Source organism: Buceros rhinoceros, unplaced genomic scaffold (genome assembly GCF_000710305.1).
Source record: "Buceros rhinoceros silvestris isolate BGI_N320 unplaced genomic scaffold, ASM71030v1 scaffold5732, whole genome shotgun sequence".
Taxonomy (NCBI): Eukaryota; Metazoa; Chordata; class Aves; order Bucerotiformes; family Bucerotidae; genus Buceros; species Buceros rhinoceros.
In genome coordinates this window covers 26,106-53,406 of record NW_010398201.1, presented here as the reverse complement: position 1 = coordinate 53,406, position 27,301 = coordinate 26,106, and the positions used below count along the sequence as shown (strand labels likewise).

General features: G+C 38.3%; 1 protein-coding gene across 1 annotated transcript in view; it reads left to right on the top strand.

Annotated features, from left to right (window-relative positions):
• Positions 1-27,301, top strand: part of JPH1 (junctophilin 1) — a 71,146-nt gene that overhangs the window by 24,608 nt on the left and 19,237 nt on the right. The window contains exon 2 of the mRNA XM_010130998.1: positions 19,415-19,533. Within this exon, the coding sequence (XP_010129300.1) occupies positions 19,415-19,533 (119 nt within the window). The remainder of the gene's footprint in view (positions 1-19,414; positions 19,534-27,301) is intronic.

Here is a 27,301-nt window from a genome sequence, read left to right as displayed (position 1 = left end):
AACAATTAGTTCAGCAGTTGGTTAGTGTTCTTGTATGCATGAGGTGGGAGAGTGCAGACACAGGAAAACCAGTGAAAGTGTGTTTTAATTACATGCATCCTTTCTGTGACACATGACAAATAATTCCAAAGAAGATGAGGAAAACACACTTAAATCATATTTTTAAATTAGCCAAAGCAGTTACAGATAATGTTGTGTTGGTACGTATGTAATCTTTGTTCCTTTTAACAAAAAAAAATTATTTTAAAATAAATAATGTCGTTTAAGTCTTTTGATATCTGAATTATCTTGCTGCAAACAAGCAGTTTGTATTTTTGATTCATTACCAATTCACTGGGATATGTTATTCCTCTGTGAAACAAGCTTTTCCATGATAGCTTATACTACTAAGGAGGATTTTTAATTAAAATCATCATTATTTTCTTTTCCTGGTACTGAATTGCCAATAGGACTAACATATGATGCTGACTGTAATGCTGTAGTAATAACGAATACAATTTTTTTCACTGCATATTTTGCTAAAGGACAAAATAAATAGCTGAACTTGAGAATTTCAATCTAATATTGTTTACACGTGCAAGCAGGGAAAGATGATGCACCCTTCCCCCTTCATTGTTAAGTGGTAAATTGTTGCTATGGTGATTGTTCTTTCCATCTCATCAGCTATAACCTGGTTTTCCACATCAACTGAAATAGCTGCAAGCAACGCATGATCTTTATTAATTTTTTTGTATCAGTTAATATTGTTTTTCTACATAGTTATTGTCTTCAGACTTAACGTCAGCATCAAGAAGCAGTGAATGTAAGCAAGATAGTTCTAATTTTGTAGTACATAAATCCATGCACTCATTAAAACAATCTTCATGTAGCTGCCAAGAACTTTAAGTGGATTTCTTAAAGGAAGCTTATTTTTGGTGTGTACAGTTGTGGAGTTTTTTTCCATTATTTGAAAAAACTATAAACTCATGTAGTAATATGTGAAAAACTTGGGAAATCACTGAATAAGATCTCAGTTAAGCAATTTGTTGTTTGTTAGCTGAGTTGATTAAAACAGAATAGTTACTGTGAAATTTCACAGGGCACTTTTATTTTCTTGCAATGTAAATGGATACGCGTGGTCCAAGTGCAGAGGTGCCTGCACTGTGGTGAGAGTAAGCCAGGTGACCTGTTACAGAGTCTCCAAAGGGAAAGCAGATGAATGTGGGTGTGGTTGTGGTCCTGTGCACGTACACCACAGATTTGTGTCAAGTAAAAGGGCAGAATGAGCATGTGGGCCTTCAAAATACTGCCCTGAAGCCAGAGATACTCTCCCTCAGCACCACCACAAGATTTTTCAGGAAATGAGCCAGATGTTATGGCAAGCCTTGGAGTCATAGGTGGAACACTGTGGTACAGCACGGTAAACAATTTTTAAATAACCTCTTTTAAATTGATGCTTTTAAAAGGCATTATTTGTCTAAACTCACTTATGCATTGTTCATTGCAATCAGTCTTTTTCATGTAACATTTGAGGCATTTAATAACGTAACTGTATTGTGTCCTGCATTGCTAGAAAGCATAATAGCAACTCTGCATTTCTGATGTTACTGATGTTCCAGTGTTATTTGAAGAGAGTTATTTTTTGTTTTGGTTTGGTTTTTTGTTGGAACTTTTTTGGATCTTTTTTCCCTTCATTTCGTCTGCATCACTAGTGTCTGTTTTAAATTATGTGTCGTGATCAGTAAAGGAGCAAGGTTATATCTGTCTCAAATTAAGTTTTCTATCTATTACCTAGGTCATGGCCCATAAGACGACCTGCACAATAGAGAAGTGTTCTCAAAGACTGTACTCAAGTCTATCATTTCATGTGAAAGCATCCTCATTACATCCAATGAAAATGTAAATAAGAATCTCGATTTCTTTCTTAGAAGTATTTTTGGGATCTGTATATGAAACAGTATTTTTCATGTCTCAAAATACTGTGCTGCCATAGGCAGATTTCCCATTAGATGTCCCTGACCTATATTTGCAGTGAGGTATGTTTTGCTAAATAATGTCATAGAACATCTCTCAGTAGAGCAGTCTATTAACGGATATGGTGAGAGTTACAGTACAAACATCGGTGGGTCATCTATAGAGGCAAACTAGGAATGCGGTTGATATTTCCAGTAAGAAGGATATTGTTGCACAATTTACATCTGGAGGAAGATATTTTGAACTATTGAATTGCTTAGAGTTTTTGGAAGTACTTATTGCATGACTACCAAAGGATTCATAGTTTTAGCCAAAACACAGTTCACTAAGTAGCCTGATGGAAGGTCCTCCACAAAAGCGAGGAATGCCCTATTTCCTTCCAGCTGCAGAGGATGAGATGTAAAGTACCGAGAAAGGGTATTGTAAAGTTGCCCAAGCCGAAACAGCCATTACAGTGTTCTCGTAGTGTTCTCACTTTGCCTAACTTCATCAGCTATAGTATTTTAGTTTGTGAATCTGCTCATCTTAGTTTCATGAGCTATCTCGTTGCTTAATTTCCCCTCACCAAATCTGTATGCTGGTACAAATGGAGCAGCTGTAAGAGAATATACCAAACCACATGAGGCACAAAGTCTTTGCATGTATTTCACAGTCACGCGAATAGACCGTAGAAAGACTTTATTGTCGTGTACTGATCCTTTTTTGTTAGGGGAGGGATACAAACAGTTCCAGCATTTGGAGCAAAAACTGTTTGTGAAAGAGAAGCAGCTGCTTCATGTTTTGTTGTCGCATTTTCCTCAGTAACATTTCCTACAAAACCAGAAATGAAATAATTCCTCACAGAACAGGAGCAGAGTGTCCCAAGGCTCAGTATCCCCCAGTTCCAAAAAAATAGTTGAGTAGTCTTTATGCCAAGCCCTTCCTTTGCTTAACTTTCTCACTTTCTTACTCCTTTCCTCAAGCCAGTAGTTTCAAGAATGCTCTCAGCCTTCAGTATGAGTGAACTGAACCAGGAATCAGCTGCAAACATGAGACAAGGACTGGTCTGAGTGCAGAAGTGACTGTCTGAGACTGGAGGAGGAGAAGATGATTCCTTTCAGCTGTGCTCTTTCTCAGATTTAAACATACATGGAACTATAGCCTTGCTTTACTTGGATTTTTTTTGTCCTACACAACCCGTTAAAGGGATCTAGTGTGTTCCTTTGCTGTAGAGTATAATCAGGAATTTGATGATCTAGAAAAAATGTGTTTGGGCAAAATGCCAGCCAGAGAAGAGAATCCTCTGAACAGTAGGACTGTGCGCATGGGATATGGTATTTCTTTATGTATTATTTCCCTTTATAGTAATTGGAAGTTTTTTAATGCTTCAGATGCTGTTGTTTCTGAATCCACGTACACACTTATATAGTACAAGAATGGTTCAATAAAAAACAAATCAAAACAAAAATACATTTGCCATGTAAAAGACCATAAGATAACGGTTCTTCATTCCAGTTAATGTGTGAAAGTGAGCACAGTTGCTCTGTTTAATCTTGCTAAATTCTACTTGTTTTCTGTAGCCAGTATTCTGTTTATTTTACCATCCATTGTTTTAAATAGCTACTTCTAAATTCTCCTGCATGTAGTGGTAAATAGACTTCGTGGCTGTGATATATAAATAATAATAATTCAAAGTGTTTCTTAGGGGTATAGAAATAGATTAGAAAATACAGATACAATGATAAACAAGTTTCATATTTGAAATTATTTGTGCAAAAACAGTATAAATTTAAAAAACCACAGTTTTGATCATCTTCAGTATGCATTTGCTGGCAAGAAGGCAGTGTTCTCTCATTTCCACTTGTATAAGGAAAGATAGACAAAGAAGTTGTTGGTGCCTGCCAGAGAGTATCTGTTGCTATAGTTTGCAATGTATAGCATCACAACCAGTTTAAGCTAGAAATGATAAATAGTCCTTAAAAAAACACCCAAAAAACCCAAGTAAAAGAAAAACAAACAAACGAAAATCTTTCTCTCTGTATTCCTCTGGACCTGGTCAAGAATTGCAATTTTTTCTTCTACCCTAAGTCTCAAAGGTGCAGTATTTTTCAGTGAATGGAGTTCCGAATTCAGGGACTGTCCTTAATGCTTTTCTTGCTTTTCTAATTCACAAAAAGACAAAACCGGCCCATATCACAGAGCATGTGGGTACTAAGCAGTTTTCTAAAAGTCATTGTTTACTTTTTAGGTTTATTGATAAAGTTTACCTGATAATACATTTTTCTTATATGTGATTTTTATTTTCTTCACCTTGACTCGATTTCTCTACAGATACTTTCGAGTACTTTAATTTCTTGTGTCTTTCCATTGTGTGGCAGCTAGCTGCTTTCACATCTTAATTGCTGCAGAGCGTATTTCATTTTGTTACTAACCTGGCTTCTTGCCTTTTAACATTTCTGTTCTCTGATACAAGCCTGACACTGTTAAGAGGCAATACCATTGTTCAGAGAACTCGCTTAAACAAGATGTACTTTGTTCCTCTTAAGCACTCTGAAAAAACATCATCTGAAGGATAACAGAGAAAAAACTGTCAGACCTTTCATAAGGTTAGAGATGACCGACACTGCTTCTGTATCCCACAGCCTTTCATCCCAGCAAATTATAAGAGAGAAATGTGATTTTCTCCATGCAAGAAGCATTATAATTGGGGTTGGGAGCAGGGGGGAAGGTGTTTTAATGAAAAAAAAATCTGACTTTTAGTAAGTAAATCACAGACAACAGCAATGAAGAGACTGATCTCCTTAGCTAAATTACTTTTCAGCTGTGTAAAATTTTCTAAATATAAAATATTCTTGATTAACTATTGAAAATTCTCTCATGCACTTTCAGGATAACGGTGCCTTTTCGTGGTGTGGTTTGAAAGAACTTGATGCAGGAGACAGTTGGCTTCATGGATTTCCTCCAAACTAACCGTTGTGTTTTACATGTAAAATTTCATGTGTAGGAAAGGAGGCCACTGAAGAGAATATATGGGTAACAGTTACCATGAAGAGCATTGGACTGTAGAAGAGTTTAGAGATAATAGGTTGATTTACCTGAAAGGACATTAAGAGAAAGTACGTACAACCCACAAAGAAATATTTTGAGTAATTTTAGTTGAGACATTGCCAATACTAAGAGAAAAGTAGTGAATTTTCATAGACCTTATGCTGTATTAATTGACCCAAATAACAGGACTTTTTTTCTTTGGTTTGCTTCAAGGACAGATGGATACCAAACATCTCATTATGGAGGAAAAAAAAAAGGGGGGGGGGGGCATTTAAGTTTCTGAATTCCAGACTTCTCATAGTTAAAACTTTTAAAGCTTTTGCTGCACTTTATGGAGATATTGTAGAAGGAGATATTGTAGAAGGAAAAGTAATTAGCTGGACAATGACTCTGCATAATCATCCCATCTCCAACAGGGCTAAATTCAGCTCTGACATGCGCTGGCAAAAATCTCATTCATAGAGGAGCAGTATTCACTTGCAGCACTGCAGTGCATCAGGTGGCATTTCTTCTTCAGGTATGTGTAACTCTTAAGTGCGTATATGCTTCAGGCGGGTTAGACCAGGGGCTGGTTTGTGTTGTTAGTAGTAGCGTGCTTTCTGGACCTATACCTAGCTGAGCCTTTTTGCACTTTCATGTAGGATAGTGTAGTATAAGATGCATAAGGCTTCCCTCTAGCAGGATAACATAGAATGGGCTCCCTTATTCTCCTTTCACTGTGAGTGAGAGGATATGGTGGGTACTGAAAATACTTGTTCTCAGCTCAAATGTTTCCAGAACCTTGCAGAATATCCAGATCTAGTATTCTCTGGCAAGATACCTTGCCCAGAGATTCCTAAACTGAGCAGATGAGAATCTGCCTGCTTTACGCCAGTTTGCAACTGAAATACTCTTCCCTGCACAAGGTAAAAAGGCCAGTCATTCTTTTTCTAGGGAATATGCATGTTCAGATATTTCATATGCCTGCCCTTATCTGCTGGAATAAACAATATGTGATTCATGGCTGAACCTTTTACTTTCTGCAGCAGCTTGTGGCCTCATCAAACCTTAAAGTGAGCTCCAGATTTCTGTTGTAATCAATTATTGTCCATTAAGTACGCTGCTGAGGAGACTAATGCCCAACTACCATAGCAAAATGTCACAGAATAATAAAGATTAAGCAATATAGTGATGCTCTTACTACCTGCTAAGATAAAAATTTGAGAATGACAGCACCGCTGATGTTGTCATCAGTAGCTGTAGTTACTCCAGTATGAGTCTCAATAGTGATGCCAGTAACAGATAATGAGATAGAGCCATTTAATCTGGTTCATCACTGGTTTTGAGATAGCAGTTAGCCCAAATACAAATTGTAGTAACAAGTGTACTCTATATCTATACAACATTCCTGGAAGAGGTTTGATTCTCTGATCTCTGCCCTCCTCAGTGAACAGGGGGCCGTTCCCCTGTACTCGGTGTTCTACTCTACACCAGCCCATACGGTGTGGTGGTAAATCACCACGTCGTGAGTAGTCGGGGCGGATAGCACAACAGCAGCTTGTATGCACGCAAAGCCTTTATTGAAATACAACTGCAGCAATCTGCTGCGGCACCTACTTACTGCAAATTGCAACTGCGTAGTTTCTCTCAACACTCCACAGGAAACTACAAATATATGTGATATGATTGCGTGTTTTTCTTGGATTGGTTTCAAGTTCAGTGTCCTGCCCAGAGATGACCCGGCTCTCCAATCACCCATTGACACAACCTCTCTGTCTCCTCCTAAACAACACACCTCCTGCTGCTGACTGACAGCAGGTTTAGCTGGGCTGCTTCCTGGACTGGCCGGGGGGTCACGCCCACAATACGGTATCGTATGGGAATGTCTTGTGAGTGATACTCAGGATTGGCTGAGAGCGGGCAATTCAACAGTCTGCCAATCGACTGCTATCTCACTTTTTTGGGGCACCGTCTTTTAGATATTGGTCTGCACCAACAAGAGTCTACTTGCTGGCGTGATCTGAGACTTTACCATTGACTGGTGTCTATGAGGAAGAATTTGATCTCGTGGCACATCATTTCTCTATCTGGAGATTCGAAAGACTGGAGCACATGTGGATGGTTAACATCTGGGAAGTCATGTCACATCAGCTTCTTATTCATACAGGGTTGTCTTTCACATTAATGAGTGACTGCTTAATTCAGTGAAAACACTGCAGTGGACACCAGCCGAAAAGACCTAACTAATTTATAGAGAGAGTTAAGAAAAGAGCTTGAGTATTTTTACTCCAGTTGGGCCTCCTAAGTGGTATTTGTTGTACAGAGGGATTCTGTAAAGCAAAAGCACACCTGAGGACAAAGCCCCCAAATGACTTGAACTTTCTCGGAGGAAACTATACCTCAGCTTTGCTGCAGCTGTTTGGCTGACTGCCAGGTCTTGCTGGCAAGGAATCGTCTTTTTGTAAAGGGTGGAGTGCCATCTTGTTCTCATGACAACAAAGAGACCAATTTTGGTGAAACAAAAGGGTCCACTCTTAGCCAAGTAGCTGTGCAGGAAGAAGTGGACATGTTGATGTCCTGATTAGTGTTAAACAGAACTAATTCTGTTCAGTGATTTTCCTATTTATGGAATGAAGTGTGTAGCTTCAGGTGCTTTGGAGGAATGGGACCTTTTTAGACCTCATGCTTCTTCAGTGTGTGGATTTGGTGGTGTATGCTCACCAAAAATACTGGGACCTCTCACCCTGGGCAGTCGGGGACTGACACATGTGCTCTCTAACACAGACTGCACAATTGCCAGAAGAATTGTCCCAGGATCACAGACATTGCCAACTGTTTCTGAGTTGCTGCCATGGGAGTCAGCCTTGCTTTTTCTTTGACAGCATCCTTGCTTCTGATACAACCCAATAGATTTAACTAGAAAGCAGAGATCTCTTTTTAGCCCACACTCGAAAACATGACTCCAGACACTCTTGCCCTGTTCCCTCAAGAGTAATTGTTAGAACCTTGGATGACTGGGTCCTTAAATACCATTTTTCGTGACCAGCCCATTCATGCAGTTTCAATCTTCTGTGCCAGAGACAGCTTTTTATTTCCTTTCCTTCTCCAAACATTTTTCTCTCTGTGAAGCCTTTCTCAAATAAAATTCACCTGTTTGCTTCATGTAAGTTCTATAGATGAAGTTCTTGCTTTCTTGGCACTGGAAGCTCTGTGTATTTTCTCAAGGTAGATAAGAAAGGCCATTCTTTCCTGACCTAAAAAAAATCCAAAGTCATCCCCATGGGTATGTACTCAGTAATGCCTAGCATTTCCAGAAAACACTTGTATGTGCCTGAAGCACCATCATTCAGTGCCGGCAGAGAAGATTATCGGGTGCTTCTGACAAGCTATGCTAGCTGTGTTACACAAAAAGGAGAGGATTTGGCATGTGGCCCTGCTCCAATACTCATAAAAACTCAAGAGATCAGCAATTTGGGAAGGTAACTTATTTATAAGATACTTTATTAGGAGAGTAATTTTTGCGCTCAGGAATTGCCTGCCCATGAAGGCAGATCTCAATACTGGGCCTTAGGAGCAATAGCTCTTTGGTGGGAGGGGGAGTGCGTGGTATTGCCTAATAGGAGATTCTCATATTGCCAGCTGCTCCTGTGTCACAATCTTGAGGGTCAGTAGAACTCATCAAACTTTAGATGTTTCTGGAAAGTCTGATAAATCTGTTTGTGAGAAGAGAGGACAACAAGCCATTAGGATTTATTATTTTGGGATTTACTTCCTCCCTCATGACACATAATATTTACACTAAAATTTTGCCCTTAGTGGCTCAGGAAAGAGAGTATTTGCTTTCTTGAAGAAGCTAGGGAAGAATGTCAGGGCTCCAGATAAGGGCAGTAGCAAGAACAAAAAAGGAGCAAATAGACCGTGACTAGCTCTGTTCAGAGGGTCTCAAAACAGTAGACTTCATGAGTCTGCAATAAGTTTTTTCTCTCATGACTGGTTGCTGTTAAATATGTAAGAATATGACAATGAATCCTTAACCTCACCATGCAGATCTGCATGACTTCAGCTGAACAAAGCAGTCAAGGACCACTCTAAGCAGGAATAAATAGGCTACTGTGAACTCTCTTTCAGCAGCCTCCGGATGCCACAAAAGCCTTTGGGGCTTCTAGGCAAGATCATCAGCCCTATGGGAACCAGCAGAGAGCAACATTCCAGGGTTTTCAATTTTTATGGTAGCTGATGGGATGCCAGTTGAATATGCTGGTTGAACTAGCTGTTTGTTTATTCAAATTGTGTGTTTCTGGCAGTGTTGTAGGGAGCTACAGAGGATAAATATATTCAGATATCTATTTACTAGGGAGAAAAATGTATAGAGGAGAACATAATTTTAAAGCGGTTAACTGTGTTCATCACAAACCCAGGTTTTGCATTTTCTTCATGCTGGAAATGGCAAAATGTGAAATTGCTGTTACCTGCTCTGTGTCTGAAATGCTCTGATGTTATTTTAATCTGCAGCGTTCTTCAGTTAAGAGGAATTACCTGTTTACAGATGGAAGGATCATCCAAGTCTGTCATTTGCTTGTTTATACTGTTCAATCTCTTGATGTTTAATGTGTAATATGAGCAGTTCAATTCATATCTGTCAGTGTGCAGAGAATTCAAATCACATACAACCATCCCTACACTCAAGCACTTAACTTCCATGGAGAGCTTAGGCCTTTGGATAATTAAGCTGCTCAGATATAACATATCAGTGTTTTCTGTTATTCAAATATTTCTGTGATTTCTTTTTAATAGTTATCTTTAAACATGTCAGAGGATTTGTAACAGCTGGAAATGGAAGTACTAATCCCAGAATGGTTTGCGAGACATTTTTCTGTCAGTACTATTTTTCTAGATATTTGGTACCTGATCAGGGAACAGAAATGAACCATGCAAAGAAAGATAAGCCTAATTCAGTTTTCTCTTCAGACTGCTAAGGACACAGAGATTAAACTTAAAAGCATGCAGTTAATGCTTTCAAAAGGATCAACATACTGCAGTTTCCCCAATAGATTTTAATGCCCAAAGATACTAAAAGGACTATAAAAAAAAAAAAACCAAACCAACCAACAAATCATTGCCACTGATCATTTGAATTCAGCATGTCAGTATGTTTGTTAAAAAGCTTAATTACACCACATTCTTTTTTAATTATACATGCATAAATTGCACTGTTATATCTCATGAAGAATTGTTTTGTTTGCCATTATGTTCTAGATATTTTTTCAAGCCTCCCCAACGCTATTTTAGATTAAAGCTTTATTCTGTGGTTGGTCAGCGCATCCTTTCTGTACTCATTATTATGAAGATTTCAATTCCATACTGTTGTTATTATTTTGGGAAAATGACAGAAATAAATGTTTGTGCTACAGCCTTTGAAAGAGAAAGACAAGTAAGCACTAAGCCACTAAGCGTGTACTTGTGACTTTTTTCTTAGTCTGTTTTCCTCCATCAAGCACAGTAATGCAGCCTTTGGATTCAGCTACCAGAACTATAATTCATTACGGACTGCCAAAGTCACTTAGGAAAAACATGAGGCATAAATACATGAAGTATTTTTGGTTGGAGAGTTTATCTTACACTTTTTGAAGCCAGCAAAACCCACTGAATTTTAAATAAATTTCCACATTTTTCTTGTAATTTTCATGCAATCAGTTTCTTGTAAATTATATGTATTATGATGTGAACACACATCGGATACTGGTTCTATAGTATGTATTTTGCTCTACCAATACTTTTGTATTCTTTACTAAAATATCTGTGGACTCTTTTTGCCCTAAAATTGAAAAAAAAATCTTAACCTTAAAAAAACACTCCAAATTTGTAAAGAGAATATATTAAGAAATACAAACATTGTCAAGGATGATGTTTAACATAGTTTTCTGAATAAGTTTACTGATTAGTACAGCTTCCAAAAGTTTTCAAATTAGAATTATTATAACAAAAATAATTTTAAATGTATTCTTTTCTAAAAATTGACATTTAATTTCCTATTTTCTGATTTTTTTTTATTTTTACAAGAAATTGAAAGTGGTAAACTCAGTAGAACACTGAAAAATAGTAAGATAATGTTTTAAATTAAAAAAAAAACAGTCTATTTTGATACAAAAATAATTCCTAGCCGCATCTTGTAGGTTTTTCTTATTTTTCATCTAGCTGTATCCCTGGGATGATGATTTGTTTGTGCTTTCTTACATGCAGCATCTAGAATACCTGCCAGATATTGGTATTGATGATAGCAGCTGTCATACCTACTATTATATTTCATTTGTCCCAGGTAGAGAACAGTTTGGAAAAAAATGGGGGGGAGAGGAAGTGGGGGGGAGAGGGAGGGACAGGGAATGAGACACGTGCAGTGCACTAAAGGTATCTTAGAGATTCTCTAAGCAAATGACCATAGCGGTCCCTGTGTCCCCATTTCCTGAGGAAGCTTACCTTCTCTGTGCAGGATCCTTATCACCCAGGGCTTTTTCCTTGAAGCTTGTGTTTTATGATGAAGGGAAGAGAAATGTATTTATCTCCTTTTTTTTCCTTCACTTAACTATGTCATCAAGAGCAGCTGAAGCTCAAGTGTGCATCTATTTTTTATGCTTCCAGCTAGATTCAGAAGCTGTCTTCAGTCAACCAATATAATTGGCTCTAGTGATCAGAAACAACAAATTGTTTGCAGATACTTCTTTACCCCTTTCCAAAAAACCTCCTGTCTGCAGGAATTAACATTATGGGACCAGGGAACTGGAAGACAGTATTACTCACTAAGAAGGCTTGGTAATAAAATAGGGTAAGATATAGTCTGTCCTATAAAGTAGGATAGACAAATGCACATCAAGATATATACTATTCTCTAGATGTACTTGGCACTTAATGACATGAAAAAATACTGACAGTGAATTACCATTGGCAAAAATGGGGAAAAAACCCCTATGGGCATAGCATACGGAGGTGTATTTTGCCCAAACTGTAGATTAGCCCACAGGAAAACTTGCTTTCAGCTTGAAATGATGTGGCTCATTTTGCTGAAATCGAAGACTGTGCCGTCTTCAAAATTTCTGTGCCAGCACTGGGGTCAAGTACAATCAATATGAAAGCAAAACTTCAGTCATTCAAGCTCCTGACAGAATGCTGTGTAAAATCATTGCATCACGTTAAGAGCCAGCTCCATTGTTCAGGGGCAGATTATCTGGCATGCACATAAAAAAATGCCAGGCTAGTGGGACACCTAAGGTTAGGGGGAGTACCATGCAAATGCAATTTCTCTAGTGATACTTCACAGCAATTTAAAACCATTTTTTAAATTCAGAGATCTGCATGTGAGTCTGTTTCCAAACAAGTGCGAAAGAGTGAGGGCCTGCAAAACAGACTAGAGAAGTTGAACTGATTTATCTCAGTTGTTGAAAGTGAATTTTCAGAAATACTTTCTTCTTTTGGGGATGCTGTTCTTCGTTAACTTCAAATCTTTCTGGACTGCTGAGTACACGTGTGACTTGTGTAATTTACAGAAATTGTCACCCCCGAATTGCTGAGCAGTTAAAGTTTTACTGATGTGGGTCAGAGGTCTAAAGGAGAATGCAGACAGCTTTTGAATCTTGGCGTAAGAAGGCAGCAGAATTCCTCAACAAAAATGTAGATTGGTGTTTGCTTTAAGACTAGTCTGTTCGTAGGCACAGCAGAGCACATTCGTGCTGACCACCACACGGTTCAGAGGACCAAACTGTGAGTAGTCAAGTTTCTTATTTTTAATAGAGGGGTGCCTCCAGTGAGATGATGAGAGCACTTTGTCAGACCTCTGAAATACCTAATGTAAACAGTCTCTAAATCACCTAATCTCACTTCCTGTAAACAAAAGAGCATGTCATTCAATTCCTCAGAAAATATGTTAAAGAAGACTTTCAGTATTCCGCCTAATATCATCTTAAAGACTTAGAAGGATCCATCTTCTTCTTTGGAAAAGATACCCAAAAGGTGTCCAAATTCAGCTTCTAATCGTTGGACCAGCGCTGTCTTTATCTGAAAGACTTGTACTCCCCGTTTTGTTTTCCCCATTTTCCACTGTCAGATATCCATGTGTACACCGTGTCTTCTCTGTTTCTGCAACGATGAGTAGATAGGAGACTTGAGAAGTTTAAGTTGAAAAGCTTGTCTTTTTAGAACCTCAGTTACTGTGTCCTGACATTTCTTTTTCCTTCGTGAGACGTAGATGAGCTGGACATTGTTCCATTAGTTGTTTTATGGATTCTGGATTATGTAGTACAGCGTGTGTAATCTGCCAACTCTACGTTAGTATGTTTTAGCTTGTATTGAGACATTATAGAAGTAAAATGTTAAAACAATTCCAGAGCAAAAACAGAACATGGATTAATCATTGTGATGTGTCAGGGAGTTAGATTTTAATCCATTTTGGTTGTCTTATTAATTCCATGGAATTTTGCTGTTGTTTAATTATGTTGCCATAGGGTACAAAATCAGAAACCTTGAAAACAATCCAGGTATGTTAAATCAAGTCAATCTAGATAAGGTATAGGACCCATAATCTTTACATGTGTATCAAGTGTTTGGCAAAATACTTGTTAAATCATCATGTCTGGCACAATATACTATTAACCTGTAAATCCTTATGGAGATTTAGTAGACCCAGTTAATTAATGCTGTAATTTATACCTAAACTGACATCTGGCTAACCTGTCTTTACCCCCACATTTTTCAAGTACTGAAGTCAGGTTGGCCATTAGCCAGTTGTAAGGAATTTGCTCAGTTTTTCAGGAGTTGTTAACTAAAGGTTAATAGTTTTCAGTTCTTCTAATACGAATTAGGACTGAAAAAAACATGAGACTTCACTGATGGTAGCAAGTTACTCAAGTTCCTGATTGATGTTCGTGAAGAACGAGCGGCTGCTTGAAAGGAAACTCCAGCAAAGTACAAAGGAGCACTTTGAAGAGTTTCTAAGTTCAGACTTCTTGATCGAGGACGTATGTCTCATTTGATCAATTCAGTCTGTAGTTTAGAAGCGCTTGAAGTTTCTCATTGACATGAAGCTCTTGTATTGCAGTATCTGTAAGTTGGTGTTTTCCTCTCTGTGTTTCTCTCTAAGACTCATATTTCTTGACCTGCCCTCACTTCTTCTGAGGTTAGGTGGCTCTACATAGTTGTGCCCATATATATTTTTAATCCTACCATAGTAGAATATTGTTTTTCACCCAGTAGTATCATTGAAATAAGCTGAGGAGGATAACTAACCTACTTGACAAATACCAGTCTCTCACTTGCAATGTTAAAAAATATATAATATCAGGAAAATATGGAAATAAAATGGGGACAGGGAGAAAATTAAACTACCGGAGAATCACTCCTTAAAGTTTCCTTTTCCTCTCCAACTCCTCTTTTCCTGGATATGCTAATGATCTTTTTAGCAATTTTATCACAGCAATTTTATCAGTTGCAGAACTGAGCCTCCAATATATAGGAAGAAATGTAAAAATGCTTGGAACTTTCATACCTGGAAAAAAACCCCTAGAATAGTCTTTGCTTTCTAGAAAAATCACTGAATTGTAGCATTTAGGAAGATAGGAGTGTTTTTTAGAGAATTCTGGTTTCAAAGATGATGGTATGGGTAGTAACCCACATTATGTAATGTTTCTCAGACAAACCTGATAGCTGTCATCAGTTAAATGTATCTTTGAAAACTTCATGTAGGTGTAGCCTTTTTTAATTTTTTATTTTACAATATGGAAATCCGTTAATAAGTAACATTGTTAAGATTATTAATTTAGGATAATTTGATAGGAAGATAATTATGTTTCATATATTTCACAGATAGAAAACAAAGAAAATTACTTGTGTAATTTTAAGAAATGGAAAGCAAGCTTCTCATTTTGCTATGCTGGAATCACTGTGTTTAATAAAGGCTGAAAAATGAAATGAAGTCAACATATGTTGCTTACATTTTTAATTGATGCTGAATGAGGCAGCATTACAAGTGCGTTGCAGGATACCATAGAAATACAAAGTAATCTGGAGGGAAATAGACAGTTCTAAATGGGGTTTAAATTTAGATGAACATTACATAATGCATTCCAAACACATGGCATTATATATAAGTATTGTTGCTGCAGAATGCTGGATAATGTTGTTTAAGCCCTTCAGCCCTCAGTACTCTTCCTTCAAGTCACTTTTCAGACAGAAGTAGAGAGAAACCTGATTGTGGCATTGCTGGAAGAGGAGACTGCTTGTAAGAAGCCCCTGACTCTGTGCTCATAAACTCTAGTATTGATAATCCCAAGTGTAGATAGTCTTGAGTGTATATGTTTAGCTACCCAACCAAACACAGAGGAGAAAGCTATCAGTAGTGACACCAGTTCTCCCACTGTCTGGAAAGCTTTGGACTCTGATACGAGTCCGAACAAAATTTCTAACAAGAGCAATGTTAGCTATTGGTCCTCCAGTCCGCGCTCTCTGACAACAGCGACTGGCAGATACAGGGACTCCACAAGTCGTCACTTGGTACCAACACTCTGCCTGAGCTATAGCTGTGGGTTCCTTTTTAATGTAAGTATAGTTTGATTCCTGCCACAGATGCAACTTAATTTTATCCCAGTCTCGATTGCATTTTCCGCCGCTGTTGAGTCATTAGCTAATAGATTGTCATTAGTCATTAGCTGGTAGATTGTCCCTCTAAATATGAATTGGTTTGGTTTAAATACTTTAATTTTATATTGGTTTGAAAGCTTTCAAGCACTTCTGAGGCATCGTGCAGAGTATTAACGGTAGGATGATAGTATCAAGTAGCTACACACGTAAAAACATATGGCAGTTCAAAAGTTAGTAATGGGTATTATATGTTAGTTACTAAGAATGTTTACAAAGAACTACCTGTTCACCTAAAAGAAAAATTAAAGGTCCTTTGCCATGGTCTAAAGCCTGAATGCAGCATTGCAGAGCAAGTCACCCTTATTTTGCAGTTATTTTGCAGTATGTGTAAACTGCTGCCTACTTCCCTGAATAGCTTCTATTTTACTGCTGAAACTTCAGAGTGACCCTTTCTGGAGAATGTGAGGAACAGCATGCAGAGCCTACTGCAGTCTTTTTCTTGGCTGGGGGAGAGGAAAGGAGACATTTTTCTGAGTTTTCTCTTTCAAAAGCAATTCTCAAGTAGATGGTGGTCATTCATATGTGGGTCTTTTTGACTTAGTGTGTCACAGACTTACATTTCCATGAATAATTACTGATAATAAACAAAACTTCAAGACTTTACAGTGACAAAATTACTCCAGGAACAAAAGACAAAGGTGGCTTTCCCAAACGATGTAAACCATAAGTGGAGCGAGAGTATTGTATTTCAGTGGGACTACCCTGCTTTGAAAGCTCTCCCATTTAAATGTTGTCATTCAAAACTGACATATTTCTCCATAGCCTCTGATAATAACACTCTTGATAATGTGGGGGTCAGTGCAGGGCAGAATAAAACAAGTACAAACAAAATGTAGTGCCAAGCAGAAGTAACTAAGCAGGTAATTTGGAAAACATACAGACAAATAAAATGTGGAAGTCAGAATAAAAAAACACCTGGGAAATTAAATAGCAACAGAAAAATTATTTGAGCCCACGCTCAAGTGAGCGTGAGTGTCAAGTGAGTGTGCAGGAAGTGAAACTGATGTTTGAATATACTGTTGCAGATTGAGATGATAAAGTACATGTTGCTGAAGTTAGCCTGTAAAGCATCTGAATACCAAGGTGATAAATAGCAAATAATGCCAATAATGAAGAGCCCGTGTTCAAATAATTAAGAGCCGTGTTTCTGTGCTTTTCACATTTGCTATTCCTCGTCAATGATGTTTGCTGAAGAGGCATTCAGGGAAGTGTCTCAGTACAGCCACATGCACACGCTTCTGTTTGGCTAGTCGAAGGCCTGCTCAGGAGCTGTTCTTGCGTGTTATCGTCCTGTGCCTATTTAGTTCCTCTTGCTGCATCATCTCTCAGTGTCAGCACAGCACTGAGGCTCTGCTTGGATGTATCACTGAGACATACCTTGGCAGTGTTCAGGTCTGAGCAGTCAATCCTGTTCTGGTCTGCCGGAATTCCTGATGTAAGTACAAAAGGGGCAGAATAGCGGGAAGTGCGAGTTGAAGAAAAGAAGTGTGAGATAGAGCAGCCAAGGAAAGCAGTGCTCGTTTACTTTCTCTTCCATTGGCTTCTTCCTGCAGTGACTTGCTTTGCCCAGTTTCATGTGACAAACTTTCACTAGCTTATCACTCATGTCACCATTTAATTCCTTAACTAATTAATAGTGGATGTTTGGGCAGGGTGTGTGATTTGCTTCTTGAATATAATCATACAGAAAATTCAGCATCAATAAATAACTGTGCTGTCCTGGCAGCATGTTTTCCTGATGCTGGTCATTTAGTATAGTAGATTTTAAAACGTCTGTTGTGGCAGTAGCAGTAGTATTAGACTGTTTTTATATGGGAATAATCTGGTTGTTTTGTCATCACAGAAGGATGATCAGTGTCTAGTTTATCTATGTGCAGACTACATTACTGTCTCACAGAACAATATCCCAGTGCTAGGATTGCGTCATTGAGTTTATGCTACATAGACATAATTATGCAGGAGCTAAGTATAGCTCATCTAATTGAAAATAATGATTATAGAGAAAGAACAGATTTGATTACTGTTACTAAGCAAGCACATACCGTACAACCATTCATGAACTGCACAGGACACATACGGGATTATATGGTGTATTTGTTTTGATTAATGGTTTCCTTCCACCATCCTGAGTAGAAGTCAAAGTTGTTACTGCATATTAGTTTGTTATCTTTTTTCTCAGAAACCTAGAGGGACCTGCAAGAAGGCAGCATGAGCTGATATTTATCCAGTAAATTATGACAAACTAGGCTTTGAAATCACTTTCAACATTTATCCACACACACATTTTAGGGGGGATGTAACTTAAGTAAATCTTCTCCAGGCAACACAGATGAAACTGTCTATGTGGGGTTTTTTATGTCTGTGTTTATACTAGTACCCCACAGGATTAAACATCCTTTTAGAATTGCAAAGTCTGCCATACTGTTAATCTCTTGGTGCTCATTCTGGTTAATGCTAACATGTAATTCTTGCTTTGTCTGACATGCGTAGATCTTTTTTTTATTCCTTGAAAATGAACCCAAATTTTTACAGCAAAGTTGTTGAAAGCTTTCATTTATTGGATTGCTGTTGATTAGTAGTATCACCAGGCACAAGGGATAAAAGTTGCTGCTGTTGTTGCCCTCTTAACTGATTTTTTTCTTACTTAAGTGTCAGTTTTCTACCAGAATGTTATGACAAAAGTCCTGAGATAATGAAATTTAGTATTTCTGGTTTAGAAATGTTATTAATATTTCTATATATTAATATCTTTATATATTAATCAAAAAACTCTGCCAGTTTGCCATATTTAGCTTCCCCTCTGTTCTAATGAACCATACTGTAGCTCTAGGCTATGTGCTGGAGCTGTAGAGGCACAGACAGATCACTGCCATCAGTAATTTTTAAAGAGATGACTGTTTAAAAAATGAAGTGGGGAGGAAAGATGGGACAAACAGTGATGCAATCCCGCAGTAACATAACTGTCAGTGTGCACAGTCAGACGTCAGAGGCACTTGCACAAGCTGTTCCTGAGGCTTTATAAGAAATAGCAGAAGGGAAAAAGTGGAAGCAGAGGGCATATTGTGTTACAAAAGTATTCCAAACTGTTGTCTTGACTTCAGAAAAGTTATCTGTTCAGATTGCATTGGATTTGAAATTCAGTGAGTTACAAGAATTCTGAACTGTTAAGTCCCCATTTATATAAATGCCTGTTGAAGCGTCAAACACATTTTCCATTCATTCTTTCCAACTTGGTCTGATTGTGGAAGTCATTTCTCATTGTTTTGGACCAACATACCTCAGTTTTCCCCTTCAAAAAAATTTATGTAGCACCAAGCATTGAGCATTAACTTTGAAATGTTGTAAAGATAATAGCATTCCACAGTCCCCTTCAACACCGTGTGTCCTGGTCTCACAGAGCCTGTTTAGGAATCAGCGTGGTGGCCCAGTCTGACCTGTACATTTCTGTGCACAGTCTGGTTACATATGAAGTCATAATCCCAGGTTTCGGTCAGGTACTATTTTTTTCTGTTTAGAAATGTTATAAGCTTGGGCTGTAAGTTGTGCACCTACAAGTAAATGTGATACAAGGATGAACAGGTCAGAAGGAATAATGTGTTGATTCTGAAATACTTTGACTGATCTGCAGTTACTCACAGTAAGTGGTCATAAGAGTGTACTTACTATACAGTATCGTGTACGATAACCGAGGACAGTAGTCCTTTGCTCTTGCATTATTGATGCAACTCATAAAAGACCACTCTGCATATAAACTGTTTTCTACTCCATACAGAACTGCACATGCAAGAGCTAAAGCTGATGCTGCAGATCAGGCTGCTCAGGCTGCTCGCCAAGAATGTGATATTGCAAGAGCAGTTGCCAGAGAACTTTCACCAAATTTCTACCAACCAGGTAATTATAGATTTTTTTTTTAGTGTTTTTTTTTTAATTGCAATGAAAAGGTTCAGTGTTAAGTTAAAAAGTTGATTTCATTTTGAATGTTGTCATTTGTACATAAACAATAGTCATGTGTAAGTCCTGAAGAGTGTACAATGCTCAAGGAGATTTTGTTTCCATTTTTAAATCATTTGGTGACTGTCGCTTTGTATAAAAACCGTTGAGTGTCAAAGAGTCAGTATCAAGCATACAACTTTGCCTCAAATTAATATCTTGACAGTCTTAGTTAGCTAAGGCTTGAAAATGCTTTACCATTACACATACATAACCTGCAAGGAATCTTCCCCTGTTAGGCCTGTAGAACATTAGTCCCATACTCAAAACATCACAGAATTAAGTCTGCGTCACCTGTATCGACATTGCAACACATTTTCACCTGTCACATGTTTTGGAAAGTTGCTATAGGAAGAGGCAAGCTGGGTTTTGCTTCAGTTTTCTGATGTCTTTCCATGAGATTAATATTTTTGTGTATGGCACTTTAGCATGAGATTGTATAGATAAAATGGAACTCCATTTGCCAGTCTAATGTCTTTCCGTAAGTCTGTCCTTTCTTTCACCTGTCAAATTACTTGAGTCATATCTTGTTATTTCATCTGAAAGACTTACCTGCACTTGTATGCTTATATAGATTATAGCTCTGAGATGAATTTTCACTTACCATCATCTTCTGCACATCCTTGTTTCAGACACAAACTCGTTTATTCTTCAAGGTACCCATATAGTGGATGCAGGCTAAGAGCATGACCTCTAAATTCAAGAATAACAACATTCTTCAACGTTTTCTAACAATCCATTTACTTCCTTCAAATTTTAGTATAAATGACTATTATATATAAATTGTTAGTAAATCACTGCTGTCAGCTCAAAGAATACTTGATTTTTTTCTTTATTCCTAGGTATTTGGTTGTAGAGAGCAATCTGCGTGCTTTGGGGTTGGGAGGGTTGGGATCATCTCTTTTATTTGTTTAGTGCAAAAGAGTTGGTCACCTTATGCAGGTTGGACTCTCCATTCCCCTTGTCAGTCTTACAAACCATCTTTGTACACATCCTGATACAAGTTAATCTTTCTTAACCCATGGATGTGGCTGTCCAGAACTGTAGGCAAAGCTCAGCAGAACTCTTTCTGATAGTAAGACTTCACTAGCTTTAAAATGGTATCAGTATGTACCCTTCACTGTTGGAAATGACCTCAGTAAGACCTCTCCTGTGGACTTGTATTAGCAGCCCATACTTACTTCTATAATACCCAGATGTTTTTCTTTTTTCATGATTTCATTCTTCTATCAACTGATGAAGTCCCAATTGATAGCAGCAGTTCATCTCATCAGTCATAAGTTAAGAAGTTACAAGCTTTGCGAGGCAAAGAACTAATAACAGGGACCCTGTCCAAGGAAAGCTTGATAGAGAATAGAAGAGGGAATTAAAGCATTTGGAATGAAAGCTGCCAAACCCTTGAAATAAGGAAATGGCTAGAGTTCTTGAGAGAAAATATGAACATCTGATGCTGTGAAATTTGACACTGAGAAATCCCCCAGGTCAAAAATTTGTTAGGTGTCTTTTTTTGCTTCCTGCCACAGAATACAAAGTAGCATTGCTGACAGATTGACCGAGATTTGAAGAGACAAAGTGCAGGATTCTTACTGTCCTCTCATTTAAAACCTGTATTCCAGTTAGAGAAAGCAAGAGTATCCCTTCTCCAAATGCAGCTGTATATGAGCACAGCGATGTAACAAAACGTGTTTCAAAGTTTACTTACTCTGTTATTTGTGTGGCAACGTCTGTCGGTTAGCTAGCTACCTTGAAAGATAAATACCTCTTTTGGAGTCTACATTTTAAATGTTCCTTATTATTATCAAGATGACAAAATGCAACATATTTGTACACATTTTGAAAAAAAAATGTTATTCCCATTGCTTAGGTAACTTTAAGATGCCAAGATGGTAACTACATTTCAGTTGTCTCAGGTAAGCTGCAGCAAAACATCAGGTTCATACATCGTTGTGATCCTTTCAAATACTTGCCTGTCAAAGATACTTTCCATCCTCAGTGTTCATGATGCCTTTTTCAGGTACATTCTTTCTGAGTAGCGCCAGAGACTCACCTGCACACATACTTGCTTATTCCAGTATTTCCCAAGCGTCATGCTGTGAGTTACTGGACAATATTATCATAAGCATTTGTCATTTGTGCTAATAAAATACATGAACATTTTAAAGTATTACATTCACTCACACAAATAGCAGTAAATACCTGCTTTTCAAATAGTATTTTTTCGTATGTTTGAATAAAAACAAGGTAATCATTATTGCTTCCTAATACCAATGTCTCAATTTTCTTCTGTTGCTTGAGCTTTTTATTTTTACAGTACTTTTATACTGTATTGTGTCTAGTCTCTGAAACTATAGTTAAGAGAAAGCTTTCCACTGTGCTAAATTGTTTTGAAAATAAGTTACTGTGGGAAAGTGTAATTTGTCTCTCATTGTTTGAACTGCTTACTACAGTAAGCAAGCAGGCTGTCAGCAATAAATAAATGTATGTAATGTACCAAGTCTCTTGAAAGAAAAAGAAAGAAAAAAAGATGAAATACGAGTAGCTCTCTGTAAACAAGTTATTTTTTTCATTGAGTGATCTCTATTATCTGCAGCCTAAGTCCATTTAAATATTTGAAAATCTTTTAATAAGGCTCTTAAAATTCAGATCCTTAAAAAGCAACCTCCTGGGTCATATAGCCTAGTATTACACACAGTTTATAATTACAGTGAATATTCATCACTCATTGTACCATGACAGTTTTTATTTCCCAATTATTTTCTCTCATGTTTCAATTTTATGTTCATAAGTTCATTATGTTCATTAAGAACAGAAACTGCCAAGAGGTTCCAGCTTTGTGATGTGATAAAAGGAGATAAAAGGTAAAAATGTGTGTAAAAAAGAGATTGAAAGGAGGACAAAGCAGGAGGAAGCAAAGTAGCATGCAGCGAGTAAGAATAATGATGTCAGTCTGAATCATGAATATTGAAGTACTGTAGAAATGTTGAGATTTAGCTTTCCCAGTGATTGATTACCTTAAAATTTGCATAAAAGGAAATCAGGTATGATTGAAAAGGTCAGTATCACAGTGTAAGGACTTAAATGGTTACAGGGAGGTTTATGGCCAGGCCCAAAGAGTGGTGGTGAATGGAATTGAATCCAGTTGGCAGCCAGTCACAAGTGGTGTTCCCCAGGGCTACTTTAACATCTTTATCAATGATGTTCATGAGAGAATTGAGTGCACCCTCTGCAAGTTTGCAGATGACACCAAGTTGGGTGGGTGTGTTGATCTGCCTGAAGGTTGGGAGGCTCCATAGATGGATCTGGACAGGCTGGATCGATGAGCTGAGGCAGATTGTATGAAATTCAACAAGACCAAGTACTGGGTCCTGCACTTGGGCCCCAACAATCCCCTGCAACATTACAGACTTGGGGAAGAGTGGCTGGAAAGCTGCCTCAGTGCAAAAAGGACCTGGGGGTGTTGGTTGACAGCTGATTGAACATGAGCCAGCAGTGTGCCCAAGTGGCCAAGAAGGCCGATGGCATCCTGGCTTGTATCAGCAATAGTGTGGCCAGCAGGAGGACTTGGGAATTGATCATCCCCCTGTACTTGGCACTGGTGAGGCTGCACCTTGAATCCTGTGTCCAGTTTTGGGCCCCTCACTTCAAGAAGGACTTTGAGATGCTGGAGCATGTCCAAAGAAGGGCAGTGAAGCCAGTGAAGGGTGTAGAGCCCAAGTCCTGTGAGGAGCAGCTAAGGGAACTGGGGTTGTTTAGCCTGGAGAAGAGGAGGCTGAGGGGAAATTTAGCTAGTGATTAATAGCTATGAGGATGGTATATTTTTGCAGAGTGCTACTCACAAGGCTATACATTTTGTAGATTTAACAAATATAACAGTCTTTATAGAGGCCTTACTTTACAGGCCTTTTTATTACCAAATAAAACAAATTTTGAGAAATCCCAGCTCTGACCTGTTTCTTTCCTCCAGGCATCACTAAACTTGTAGATGTGTCAGAAGAGAGCATACCAGGACAGAAAACAAATGAAACCTGAGTCATATACTCTTTCAAGGGGGTCATCCAGGGACAGTTTGAGATTGTCTTTACTTACAGAAAAACAATAAATGCTGTTCCGTGTCTCTTGTTAAAACCTGGGGAAGAGCAAATGATTAATGGGGGTGCTGTATCAAAGGTGTAACAGAAAAGAAAGGCTTTTGACACCCAGTAAGAAGGGAGAATATTCTTCTAGTCTTGCACAAGGTTAATGGATGCTTTGACTTACCCATTGTAAATTCTACAGGCCATCTCTAGGATATAGTCTTGTAAACGCACAATCAAGAGGTAAGCTAAAGTATGAACTTGCACAGACTGGATAGCTAAGCCATAATTGTGTGCATGTATATCCTGCAGCAAATGGATACCACTCTCATTCAGTTTGAATGAATAACATTTGATTAAATGAAAGAAGGGTGAAACTACTTTGCCGCAGGCTAGGAGCAGCGTGGGCACTTACCATGGAGCAATTAAGGTCGGGAAGTTCAGATCTGAATTGTTTTATGGCAGATTATTTGTCAGGCCAACCAGCTGCCAGACGAACATATATGGCTTACCAGAAGAATTCACCCAGCCTTTGACTCCCTAAACAAGGCGTGAGTGAAATCATGAAGCAATTTATCAGTGAATACTCTCTGAAAAGATGGACTGCATTTCTTTTGGTGAAATGAATGAGCAGAGAACAAAGAGTTTCTAAGGAAAACAATAAGAATTTGTCAGTGTTTTTTTTTTATTTTACCAGTAGTTTTTCCTGTAATGTGTGTTTACTGTTACAGCATCAGTATTAACACGCTGAACGTGAGTAGTTTCAGAAATCAGCATTTTAAGCTTATGATAAGGCAATTTCTAATGGTCGCTAATGCCTTTAAAGAGCAACTGTGTTTTACGTTCTCTGTTGACCAGCACTGGATGCCTGTAGCCTTGGAAGAAAACACTTCCTTCCCATATTGCTCCTTTCCACCATCTCCACCTTCTCCAGTTCGCAAATTGAAAACTCCATATGGACAGCCATGCCATCAGTTCATGCCTTAAAGCACACTAGTTATCTTTACAAGAGCCCGCTCATTTTCGGGATTTATTCAACATACACCTTCATCAGCCTCACACAACAGTTGTCAGGATTCTTGCTATAGCATCTTTTTTCTACAATTTATTGTTCCAGGTCTGGAGAAGCCAGAGCCCATGGAATTGTCCTAAGGCACTTCTGTTGTATCTAGGAATCAAAGAAAGAAGGTGCATAAAAAGGAAAGATACCAGTTTCAAGCTTTATTCTTGTTCTCCCCTTTCTTTTTACCACTCCTGTCATATACCACTCTTCACAACTTCACTTCCAAATTTATCACATCTCGCTGTGCCCTAGGTACAGATGCCCCCACCCTTCTTCTTGCCCAGTTTGAGGCCCATCAAGCTTGCTGGCAGTCTGCACCCATCTTGCCCCACTGCCATACATTCATGTTGGCTCAACCCACTCCACACCATTCCTGCATTTACTAATCTGTAATGTTTTCAAAAGGAGAATTAAATGTGTTTAGATAATTCTCGTGCCTGATTGCCAAAGGAATACTAGAGGTTGTTGATGAGAAAAAAAGTGACAAATGGAAGTGGAAAATGGCAGGGAGAGAGAAGCCTGATAAAGTTACAAGGAAATTGGTAATTACTGCATCTGAATCTTCACTAGTGACTAGCCAAATATGGGTGATATGTTGCGTAGTTGCATAGTATATTGAACAACATGCTGTTTAAATTAGCAGGTATAGTGAAGGGGCGTGTGGCAAACAGAAGCTGAATCAGAGAAAGACTGTAACAAGCAATAGGACCAGAGGAAGTGGCCTCAAGTTAAACCACTGGAGGTTTAGGTTGGATATTAGGAAACACTCTTCACTGAAACGTTTGTCAAGCACTGGAACAGGCTGCCCAAAGAAGTGGTGGAGTCCCCACCCCTGGAGATATTTAAAAGACGTGTAGATGGGGTCCTTAGGGATATGATTTAGTGGTGACCTGGCAGTGCTGAGTTAATTGTTGGACTTGTTGATCTTAAAGGTCTTTCCTATTCTATGAAAACCAAAGTTCTCAGTAACATTCCACATATAGCTGAGAGGGAGTGCTACCATCTATGGCAGTGATCACTCCCCAAATGCAAGATAGTTCGCAGAATTGTCAGACCTGGTGACTTGCTCCTCAACAGTGCTATGACAAGTCCTAAAAGGCTGAGAGACTCAGCCAGGTGGAGATGAGGTGTGAACCTGCTCCTGTTGAAGTTGGTTGCCAAACTCTTATGGAGTAGGATGATAGCCATGCACTTGAGATGTGATATGGCAAAAGAAGCAACTAATACTCTTCCAGGCCGTGTATACAGAAGCAGCACATCATGGAGAAGAAGGGTAATGGTCCCCTCTCTGCATGATCCCAGTGATGTCAACTCTGAAATATCATGTATAACTTTGGGCATCGTCATATCAGAAAGATGTGGATGTCCTGGGAGAAAGGTAAAGTGAGGAATCTACTGGGTAAAGGCAGCTATTGTGCCATATTAACAGTCTCTTTATATATATAAAACTCACCTTCTCAGAGAGTATGCAGTCATGATGAGGACAGAATTACAGCCTTTCACTTTTGCCCATCTTTCGTGATAAAGGAGCTTAAAGAACACTACTGCTGCAGTTAACACTTGCTAAATTTTACAGTGGAATTTTTTCTAATTTTCAGAAAATGTTACCGTGATCAGAGGTTCGTGTACAATTCTTAATGATAGCAGTAAAACATACACTAACACCGGACTTCAGTCTTCCTCATACCTCAGTACAGCTCAGCTGAAGTAAAGCAGGCTCTAGATTTTCTGTGAAAAAGCTAAAAACTTGCCTTCTATGAGAAGGTATAAGCAGCCTGCAGGCTTAGAAGCATTCAAGTAGATTATAGTCCATGTAGTTGCATAGCCAGGAGCATTCACATTAACTACAATGTGTGTATATTATCTAGCATGGAAAAATTAGGCCTGTCCTATATACAGGAGCCATGTGCAACACCATATAATCCTGTCAAATGTTTTTTGGAGTTCTGTCAGTATTCAGAGTTAGGGTAAGTAAAGCAAGCCACAATTAAGATTGCTGGTCATGACAAATTTCTTTGTCTGTAAGCTGATGTCCCAGTGAGGGGTTAGAGCGAGCTGTGCAGCACTCATAGTGCTGTCTATCAGGTAGGATAAATCCGTTAAGTTTTTCTGATGGCATTGAATCCAAAAGTGTGACTGTAACCTATTCTGCAGATACAGTTGTGAATTTTGTGCCCTGTTTTGCAAATGTCACAGCTACTTCAGTCACCTACTTAAGCAGTCACAGAAATGGAGCAGAGATTGGATTAACAGTCAGGAGAAATACATTGTTCTTGGTGCTGACTGCAAGTGGTTTTTGAGATTCGTTAGACTATTCTTTCCTGCCTTCAGGTCTCTTAGTGTGTATGTGTCTACTCTATAACGATGCATTTAGAAACATTTTGAAGAAGAAAATCTTACTTTTAGAGATGCCTTTATCCTTAATTATTTTTTAATTATGTATTGGAGAATACATAAATGCAAAATAGAAAATACTCTTTTATGTTTTATATTTAAGTTTGTTAACGGTAGGATGACTCAGTTTTCAGATTTG